Source organism: Apium graveolens, chromosome 2, assembly GCF_009905375.1.
Source record: "Apium graveolens cultivar Ventura chromosome 2, ASM990537v1, whole genome shotgun sequence".
NCBI classification, from domain to species: domain Eukaryota; kingdom Viridiplantae; phylum Streptophyta; class Magnoliopsida; order Apiales; family Apiaceae; genus Apium; species Apium graveolens.
In genome coordinates this window covers 171707881-171719229 of record NC_133648.1, presented here as the reverse complement: position 1 = coordinate 171719229, position 11349 = coordinate 171707881, and the positions used below count along the sequence as shown (strand labels likewise).

Sequence of the window (11349 nt, the reverse complement as noted above, 5' to 3'; positions counted from 1 at the left end):
GGATTAAATGAACTTAACTTCTGTGAAATCTTGTTCAGTTTTCCAGAAGTTGGGGGCAAATGATAGGGAGAAAAATAAACCTTGATTGCGCAATTAATATCACATTAAATTATGCCCGGATTGGGCTGACAGTAAAGCCCATTTTAAAGGGCCCAAAACCCTGAATATTAATTAATTTCATAATTAATTAATATGGATAAAAATCAGTTGACAAGTGAAATCCAAATAGGGATATGACTCCTTGGAGATTGACCACCAAAAAAATCCAAAGGGACAAAGAATCAACTTCCTGCATTATAGGACTCCAAAGTCCCCTCTAATTCCAAGACTTGTCCACCAAGTCTCCTAACCTAACCTAATTCAAAGGCATTCCATGCATATATAAAGGGTCTCACCCGACAAATCAGAACTACATTTTTTTGACTTGATCGACAAACAACAATGTGCATAGGCATCTTGTTAAGGCAGATTGAGTCACGAAACGCAAGAGCAGTCAAATCGAGGCTCGAAGCTCACGAACCCTAACAATAAATACGTCCTAGTTTTTAATCCACAACAATTTCAATAATTTATTATAATTTGTTAACTATAAATATGTTTTTTGTTAAATAAAGTATAAATTTATTGTCGTGATTATTAAGAATTTGTTAAAAAGAACTACAACTATATTAAATACCTTATGTATAGTAATATATTATATTTCACCATTAAATTTCAAGATAGTTGTGTATGCATGTAAGATAGTTGTTAAAGTATAAATTTGAATGTGTAGATAGTGCGAGGAATATTAGAAAAATTAAATAAGCCATTTGATGATATCACAATTATTTTTGATGGAAATTTTAGGCAAATTTTACGAGTAGTTTCAAAAGTCCATTATGAATAAAATTACTTGAAACTTTTGTCAAAGGTAACAAGAGCTATCTAGTATGTTCCCATTCAAATAAAACTTAAAACTTTTGTCAAGTATTTTTATTGAAGCAAAATATGAGCCTTAATGCAGGCAATACATAAACAATTTATCCATATTTTCTAACCAACATATACTCGCATTTTTATCTCATCTTATCTTAGGTCAAGATCATTCTTATCTCGGGTCAAGAGCTATACTAATACTAATTAATATAGTGACATAATTACATGTATGAAATAATTAATTTTTTTTTACTAATTTGACGAAATCCGATATTACTTAAAAGTAATCATATTCACATTCAATTTTCGAAACAGCTTAAAAACTTAAGGTACATCCTACGAAATTTAATGTGCAGTACACTTATTTTAATTAAAAAATAAAACACACTTATTTTTATCACTACTGAGATGTAATAATATGCACTTAAATGATATACTTTAAAATAATTTTATAAAAATAAAAAAAATTAGAGCGCACGTAGAGCGGGCAAAAAGTCCCTAGTTAAATTTATAAAATTTAAATTGCTCGAGATTAAAAAACATGAAAACTAGGATTTTTATTTTTAGGATAAAACAATAAAAATAAAGAGAATAGAAGTTTGTAACTTTTTTCTTTTGGTAACTGATGAAATTATATTTATACTATACTATAATAATCGGAATGAGGTATAATTTGGTTCAACGGTTATTCCCTAGTTTTGGTTATTAGAAAACAAATAAATAGTGCACTATATATAGTCTACTTATTCTGCTAAACTACGATGACAACATATCCTATTATTAAAAAATATATAAATAGTGTTATATATCCGATAAATTACTGAAAAATTGTTAAACCAGTCTACTTATTCTACTAAAGTTGTACTATTATTTTCATTATAAATTTATAATTATCATATATTTATAAAAATATTTTAAAATTTAAAATATGACGGGATAAATAAAATTTGTAAATATTAACAGCACGGGATTTAAGCTAGTATCCGTAAATCTAAAGAATCTATATTATACTATAATAGCCGGAATAAAGATAATTTGGTTGAACGGTTTAGTTCAACGATAATTCCCTAATTTTGATTATTACAAAAATAGACCAATAGTGTTATATATCTAATAAACTACTAAATTATTAAACTACTACTAAATACAGTATACTTATCCTACTAAATTACGAATACAACTTATACTAAAAGATATAAATAATAGTGCTATATATCTGCTAAACTACTAGAAATAATCTATTTATTCTACTAAATTACGACCACATGTTATTCTATTATTTTTATTATAAATTTATAATTATTATATATTTATATAAATATTTTAAAAATATAATATAACTTGATAAATAAAAATTTAAAATATTAATAGAATGCACGGATTTATGCTAGTATATCTAATAAAAAGGTTGGCTAACCGCGTAGCAGTTAACGGTAAAAAACAACGATACATAAAATGAAAGAGGTGGGACACTGGATTTGTAATTGAATTTCTCTCTCCTTTCTCTCCATGTATTTCTTCGATCATCTTGGTAACTCTCTCATCATTTTCTTCTAATTTGATGTCTTTTATCTTTAATTTCTTTTTGATTGTTTGCAACAAAAGAACCAACAAAATTATGGGTTTTTTTGTATGTAATTTACATACATTAGTTTGTTGTAAGTGATTGTTTATGTGGGTTTTGTTTTGATTGTAATTTGGATGACCAGATTATAATTCCCAACTCTAATTAGGGCTTTTCTTGAATTGTTGCAGGAGGACTCTAATTTATTTGTTGGGTTATAGATACATTTTAATTTTAATTCTAAGGCTGAAGATTTCAACCCTTTTGAGATTGTTGATGATTAAAAGGTAGGGTTTTTCTCATGATCTTTTTAGTGTTATTATGTATGCTAGCTTCCAATTTAAGTCATCTATGATCAAATACATTTAAGACCATTTTTGGTTAGATTTCTTGTCCTATATGGCTTTCGGATAGGCGTAAACCTTTAAAACATTCACAGCAGTTTCTTTGATGATGATATCTATGTTATCTTTAGCTTGTGTGGTACGAGATGAAAAAACTCACCAGCCATCATTTGCTTTTAGCTTTTGATGCAAAGTTTTTTAACTTTACAGCTGAACAAGTACTTTTGTTCTAGAAGATTAACATTTTCATGTTGGGTGATAATAGATATTTAAGAACATTAAGTTTTGGAGGAAAAAAATTGGTTGAAGCACATTAGGAATTTTCCTTTCGGGTGTTTGAAGCCCTAACAGATAACGTTCCGTGGGTTTGATCAGAATAGTCTTTTAATTTAGATGATTTTGTTGCTAGGAAAATGATTATAATGATTTACCATGTATATAGGGCCTTAATCGATAATGTATTGGGGGTTTGGTTGGAATAGTTTTTAGGTAAATAAGAATTAAACTTCGATGCTTTTTTTTGCTATTCAAAACTATTAAGGTTCATTTCACAACAATTTTTTTAATTGGCATTGTTGTTTTGTTAGGTGTTCTGACAATGTATTGGTATTATTAGATAAGCCTTGGGTTCATGTAGTTAATACTTGAACTCGATTTGCAGTTCTTTACACAAAATTTAATAGGTCCTCCTATATTTTAACCAACACAATTTGCAATATATTTTTGGTAGTTACAACACACGCACACCCCGAGGTTCGAACTCGTTCCCTCCCTTGGGGAAGCCATGAGCTCGAACCGCTACACCAACACACACACACAGTATAAATATTTATTTTTGGGTTAATTTGCAGAGACTTTTACTTTTGTAGCTTGTGTCGGTAGGGGGTCAAGACTGGTTATTGTTTAGTTAAAATTGGTGCAGCTTCACAAGTGTGACATAAGGTTGCTAGAAGTTTCTTAACTTTAGGAGTAAAATCTAGGACCAACTTTTCTGGCATCCAAAATCAGTAAAGAAAAAACTCGCTTCACCTTGTCATGGATATTCACTGTATTTATTAAGCAGTCCATTAGGAAATATGTGTTTCTAAGCAAGATCTGTTTATCTGTAATGATTTCAATAGAGATAATGGTAGTCCAGATTTTGTAATTACCGTTTTTGGATTATAAAAATCAGTAGACTACTTGGCAACAAAATATTATAGGGAAATGAATTTTTTGTTAATTGCTATGACAGACTGCAAGATTAGAATCTGAGTAGTTTAAATGTATTTATAATTTTTGCATGTTTTTCGTATTTTGGAGTTCACCTGTAAACCTTTCATTGGAAATTATGTTAATTTTAATTTTACATGTCCCTTCTTTGAAGGTGAAGTTAAATTACTGAATTGAAGTTCTGTAAGTTTGTAATGTGCAATAATATTGTTAAGCAATATTTTTTAGGATCCAGTGTACAATACAAGCTTTGTTTTCTAACAAAAAAGTTCTGTATGATTGCTCTTTAGTTGTCAATCATAGTTTTCCAGCTAATTGTTTCCACTTAATATTACGTGCGGAATTAAAATTTCTCGTCATTGTATTGCAATGGAGTTAATTTATCCTTTCTTGATGAGTAATTAAAATGTTTTGGATAAATGTGTGGTTATCATGAATCGGCTGTTAAGCTTATATAATAGTAATAGTTTATTACCTCGGAATAAAATTGATTATTTTCAAGTTGAAAAATTACAGTTTTGAAAGTGTTTTGGAAAAGTAATGAAACTTATTCTCACTAAAAATAATATGAAAAAGCAGCTGTCCAGCATCCTTAAATGTAGTAAAAAACTTGCTGCATCTGTGTATGCATATTTATCAATTTTATCTAAAGATCAAGGTTGTCCAAATACACGGACTAAATTGCAACTCGTTTAGCATATTTAGGTGACAGGAACCAACTTGGTGTATCTAATGCATGCATGATTACAATGATCCTGCACTAGTTTTAGTACCTTTTTTGTAATATTTATCAATTAGATTATTAAGGAGCTAAAGATGTATTGTTCAAGTTTACTTTGTAGTTAAGTAATATAATGGGTTATTTAAAAAGTTTAATGCTAACATCGATGCTACTCTGCTAGGACTATAAACACATGAGTGCTCTCAATGGGTTATTTAAAAAAATTAATGCTAAATTCGAGGCTACTCGGCTAGGGCTAGAATCACATGAGTACTCATCAATTTATGTGGCAGCATTGATACCTTTTTTTAAGGTGGATAGCTGCCTCTTCCTTCTGTGTTTATGAAGTTCATAAACAGTAATTGAATTGCATCTTTACTTTTTCAAATTTATATTACTTCTTACACAGATGAAAGGATATTATTAGAGTAAGTTCACTCAAATTTGTATCTTGAACCATTCTTTACTTAATTATCTTTCTAATATGGCCAGGAGAACTGGTTCTTTATTAGCATGGGGCACCGAAATATACAATATAGTGGTCCAGTGATTGATATGAAAATGGATCAACCTAGCCAAGGTCATTTTATTCAATACGGGAGCATGTCAAATTTTCCGCAACCTAATGCGGTAGTAGCAGCACCAGGGAACAGATATAGCTTTGATGTTCAGCATCTACCTGAGCTTGTTGGATCCTATGGGATGCCACAGTGTAATGTAGTTCATCAGTATCCGGCTGGTAATATTGACTTAGCTGCTTCTGAAGCATCCAACCACTATAACATGTACATGGCCCCATCATCTAGTGCCCGAGGTTTTTCTGTACCGCTAAACTGTGGGCCATATGACCAGTTCCTATCATCCAGCAATCATGGGATTGATATTTCTGCGGACAGGTATGGCAGAGATGCTCAGTTTATTGATCGGTTAGGAGGTTCTTTTAAGAGAAAGAATGAAAACTTTCAGCATTATACCTCGGCTGGTGCAAGTTCTTCAGCTGCTCCTGTTTTTGCAAGACCAGTTGAATCAGATGTTGGTCCAAGGGAGGCATCTTTTGCAGTGCCTGACAGCAGAGGGAATGACATGTCATCTGTGATGGATACTGGATCTCATAGAAGTATGAGAAACAGACAGGGTGCTGTTAGTACTGAGTCTCTGGTACCTCACAATCCCAGTCATTTGATCCGAGGACAGTATCCATGTCCAGCTTTTCAGACAGCTGCTGCTCCTTGGATGGATCAACAATTCAACGGTAATGCTGGTGATGCTGGCACTTTGACTTGGAACCAGACACATGTTTTACCCTATCTACATGGTAAATCTTGAACTTGTCAATGGACCGCTAATTTCTTTTCATTTTTATCCATTTAATCCTCTTTAAGTTGTGGTTTTGCCTCTGATATGCAGTAGGACAAAGGCATTAAAATTTCTGACTCATGTTTCCTTATTTTTTTTCTTAGAAATTTATTCCACAATATTCAAAGGTTATATTGCTGCTGTCTTCAAAAATCTATTGATACTGGCAGGTGGCGAAGCAAAGTGCAAGAGACATAGTCATATTCAATAAATATAGTAGCACTGATTAAACTTTCTTCTATTTAATGTATATATTTGAATGAGGAGATCCGGTAAAGAAGCCATATCTGAATTAAGCCTTATACTGTTTTACCGCGATCTTACATGCAATCTTATGTCAGGGAACTTCAATGGAGGTTGTATGGAGGCGGCCAATATGGGTATACATCCATATCAAGTTACAGCTAACAGGGCTTCTGCAACTTTTCTGCAGCCACCTCCAATACTCCCAGGGCACTTCAATCTTCATCATCCATTACCACTGCTGCCACCTGTGCAAGGTGCTGCAGGGCGCAGTCTTGAATTGCATCCTCAAGTAGCAACATCTTCACGCAGACCTTCAACAAGTGGATTTGTGGGATCTGTTCAACCAGCTGGGCTACGGATATACCGGCCTCAACGAAGGGAACTGGTGCTTGATGCAAGTGCAAGGCAACGGAATCTTCATCACCTGAGAGTTCTTCCAGAAGATGTAATGAATTTTCTGCACTAGATTGATCTGCTATAATACTCATTACAGTTTTGTTTGAGAAATATGTTCTGTTTGATAGCTATGATTACTTTCTCATCCTTTTTGTGCTTGGAGCATGTAGGGAGTTGCCCTCCTGGAGCTCTCGAACTATCATGGAATGCTTGATTCTGTTGATCATCACAGGGAAATGCGTTTAGATATTGACAACATGTCTTATGAGGTAACCATAACCTGATATAACTTGGATTACTGATTGGTGGTAACATTTAAAGTTGAATCTGTTCGTTTTGGTGTAATATAATTAATATCCCTCTTCAACCTCGAGACTTTAACTATTAATATGTTTTAGCAATTAATAAATGTATTTTCAATCATTTTTTATTTATAATATTAGCTAATTGAAACATTTATGATTTACTACACTGATGCTGAGGATCTCTGAGACATTGTGCATCTTATCTCATTTCTGATTGAATTGAAAATTAACAATTTTATTTTTATATATTGGCAGGAGCTTCTTGCACTAGGTGAACAGATTGGCAGTGTGGGCAGTGGCTTGTCTGAGGAATTTATCATTGGCCATCTAAAATCAAGATCGTCTTCTCTGTCCAGATCTTGTTCTAATGTGGAAGACACAACATCTGTGGACCGGGAACTTAACTTATGTGTTGTATGCCAGGTATGTTTCTTGATCTAGTAATATATTTCTGGTTAAATGTCTTAATTATGCGCATATTAGCGAGTACATCGGTTTACTCTTTAAGTGCATTCATTTGAAGAACATATTCCATTTTAACCAAAGAAAAGGTTGCAGTTGACTATTAAAAAAAAGGTAGAGAGCAATCATCCATTTAGCTCAAGAGTTCAGGCGAAGATAATAATTTCCTTGCTTGTTCCGCTGAACCTTACTGCATGCCATTTTAACTTTATTTAGCTGCAAATATATAATAATAACATGATCTTTACATTTTGTACCCATTAGGTGGAATATAGGGATGAAGAGAAAAAGAGTATCCTCCACTGTGGGCACGAGTATCATTTGGAATGCATAAAGAATTGGCTTCTTGTAAAGAACACTTGTCCCATATGCAAATCTGCGGCATTGACCACCGAAAGCAAGAAGGAATGACAAGGGGAAAGTGAGATCAACACTAATGTTTCTTGATGTTGATCTTCATCTAAGTTAAAAGAAGGATAAGGCTTGCTCCATCAATTGGATACAGGCTATATATTATGTATGCTATGCTTTTGGAAAATAACTAAGATCCACAATTATCTCAACCAAATTATAACCCCCCCCCCCTCCCCCCCCTAAAAAAACTGTACAGACTATTTCGTTTGGTTTTTGTATAAACATTCAGGTTAGTAAACTGTCCTGTATTATCAGCGTAAGGTTGTTTATAGAACAATAATACAATGTAAATATTCTGTGATTCTTATATTATGTTTGCTTTTGTGCAAAGGGTACACGATATTAGTGTGTTGATCACCAATGTTCCTAAAGAAGCCAACTTGGAGATGCAGACCAACGTTCCTCTACTTCGAAACCGGGCTGGATTCGGGGTTATCAGTTGTGCTTGGGTGACTCCTGATTTTAGAATTAGATTGGAATGGGGCGAAGCTGGGCAGTTTTCGGTTTTTTTTTAGTAGGGTGTTATTTTTTTTCCCATTTTATTTACATAATTACTTTTTTTTTCTTTTTGTAAAAATATGATTTCTCCGACCTTTTATACCAAAATTAAACTCAAATACGATTAAAATCAACTACAATTAAATGTACAAACTACATAAAAAGAAAAACTTTGTTAACTTTTTTTATTTATAAATACCAGCCGTGTTTTGATTTTTAATTGTAGCTTGAATAGATATTTTTTGACAGGGAACATACTCGTATAGAGATATATTTCACGAAATTTTTTAATTTAAGAAAATTTGCGGTCTAACCCAAAGATATGCAAGATATTCCGAAATAATATATAATAAAATTTTAATGTCCGGAAGTAAAAAGCCTGAAATGAGATCCATGACATATCTTACCTGAAAAAAAAACATTAAAATTAGTTAAAATATTTAAATACAAAAAATGAAAAGCTATAAAAATAAATATTAATATTAAAAAGAGACTTATATGATTAATAAATATGAAAAATATATGTCGTGCATCTATACTCTTACTTCAAAATCAGTTCAGCGAAAAATATGCATGATATCTCCGCAAGTCTAGACAACAAGCCTTTAGTGTCCAAAAATAAAAAAAAAATCCTAAAATTGAGCTCCTTTTCAGAAAAAAGACAAAATTGAATTTAATTTAGTATTTTGATAATTACAAAAAATTTAAAAATATTATAATATAAAATCTTAAATAAAGAAATAAAATTCTAATTATTATTATTCTAAATTAAAATCTAAATAAATATTTCCTTGTAGCCTAGATAGATTTATGTGTTCTTAAATAACATTGGTTGACTAATAATGTTAAAGATACCAAGTACCCAAATTGGATCTCAAATGTGTCGTGCATTCGATTGGATATAAGATAATTAATAATGGTGGATCCATGCATTCACATAAATCCTACCAATAATACCATGATGGGACCAAACTTTTTCTGGGAATATTATTATATACGCAACAATGAGGCAGTTACATATCACAAATTAACAGGAAGAAAAAAAATTAAATCAGATAATGAAACAATCACGAAAATTGAAAAAAGCGTATAATTATTGATTATACTGAAACAAGAAAAATGAGAAAATCACTTAATTTTATGAAACATTATCAAAATTATGGAATCAGCTGAGACGTCAAACACTCGAGAAAACTTGACTATTTTGAAGAAATTATTTCCCTATTTACGCTTTGATGAGTTGTAACAATATCACTTCCAGAATAAAGGATAAAAGAACTCAGAACGATCCTTTCACGGATACAACAAGGTTCAACAAGAACCAACACCCAAATTCAACAACAAAATCAATGAATATATGGAAGATAGCCGGAGAGATGATGTTCTAGGATTTCAATTTTTTTCTCAATCGATCTCACTTCTCATATATTCACACGCTTCACTTTTTTCTTCTCTAAAAAATAACATATGTATCTGATATATTATATATTGCAAAAGAGTCTAATTATTATCGTTATATAAAATAATAATTCTCACTCAAATATTAATATAAAATATACTTATTTATACAAATTATGTTTTATATAATTTTAGTAATTGGCTTTTCAGTTCAGGCGCTGAACACCAGCCTTAGACTTTAAACAAACCAAAACTTTTCTGTACTTCAGGACGTGAACCTCCAGCCTCAGGTCTTGAATATTACATAAACTTTTTCAGTAACCCATCAGGCTTGAATATTGCAGAAACATTTTCAGCACATCGGCAGGCCCTAAACTCCAGCCTTACGCCCCGAATATTGCAAAAAAATCACAACTTGCTTCTCAGCTAAAACCAAAACTTCATGAATTTCACTAAGAAAAAGTCTTAAATCCAAATATGAAAGTTAAGTCCTTATAGTAAGGAACAACCTCCACTTGTTATTATCCGAAAAATACATCAAGAACACATATTGCATGTGTCCTAAAATTTTCATATGCATATCGAATTTGATCAAGACTTGTTTTTCTGAATCGGTACCCTTCCGAGTTTGAATTCTCATCAGCCCCCTACTTCGATCGCTACCGGATATAGATTGATAGGGAATAAATAAATCCTGATTACGTAATTAATATTACATTAATTACTCATGATTTGGTCTACAAGACCCAATAAGAGAAGATGTATGACATTCAGACCAAAAAGGTTAACACATTAATCAAGCCTGATGGACCAGATCAGGCCTGATGGAACAAAGAAGACCCAAAATCCTGAATATTAATTAATTTCGTGATTAATTAATAAGGGAGAAAAACAACTATTAAGATGAGTCCTAGTGGGACATAAATCCTTGTAGATTGGCCTACAAGGAACCTCATGGGATAAGGAATCAGCTTCCTACTTCCTAGGACTCCAAAATTCATTCTAATTCAGAGACTTGCCCATAAATTCTCCTAACCCAAGATTAATTCAAGGACTCCCAATATCTATATAATGGGTCTCACCCCCACCAATCAGAACTACGTTTTTTGGCTTGATTCTCTAATTCACAGAGATACGTAGGCATCTCGTAAAGGCAGAGTTAAGTTATGAAACATGAGAGCAGCCATTAAAGGCCTTGAGCTACCGAACCTTAGCAATAAACACAACAATTAGTATACTCTAGTTTTTTATCCATAACATTTGGCGCCGTCTGTGGGAATCGCAACAACACCCATGGCGAGAACACAGAGAACAAGCAACGCCCTTAAAGGAGGAACACCCGCGGGGACAACCCAAACGATTTTGTCAACCGTGGAGGTGCCTCCGCATTCAACCTATGCCGCTACCCAAGGAGGAGCCCAGGTAGGGGCAACTGAACCTCAGCCATAATGGACGATTCCCTCGGCTACTCAAGGGACGAATTCCCAACTTCAGTAGTTGCACGCACCTGTGAATTCT

General features: G+C 32.6%; 1 protein-coding gene across 2 annotated transcripts; it reads left to right on the top strand.

Moving 5' to 3' along the window:
- Positions 1-2325: 2325 nt before the first annotated feature.
- On the top strand, positions 2326-8247 carry LOC141707990 (putative E3 ubiquitin-protein ligase ZFP1). Of its 2 annotated transcripts, none has more exons than XM_074511456.1 (7): positions 2326-2446; positions 2671-2766; positions 5249-6071; positions 6454-6803; positions 6925-7023; positions 7315-7482; positions 7786-8247. In XM_074511456.1, the coding sequence occupies exons 3-7, from the start codon at positions 5270-5272 to the stop codon at positions 7930-7932; spliced, it is 1566 nt and encodes a 521-aa protein (XP_074367557.1). In that variant the 5' UTR covers positions 2326-2446; positions 2671-2766; positions 5249-5269; the 3' UTR covers positions 7933-8247. The 2 variants fall into 2 exon arrangements, with proteins under 2 accessions (XP_074367557.1, XP_074367558.1); XM_074511457.1 differs by lacking the exon at positions 2326-2446 and adding an exon at positions 2532-2573.
- The last annotated feature ends 3102 nt before the right edge of the window (positions 8248-11349 follow it).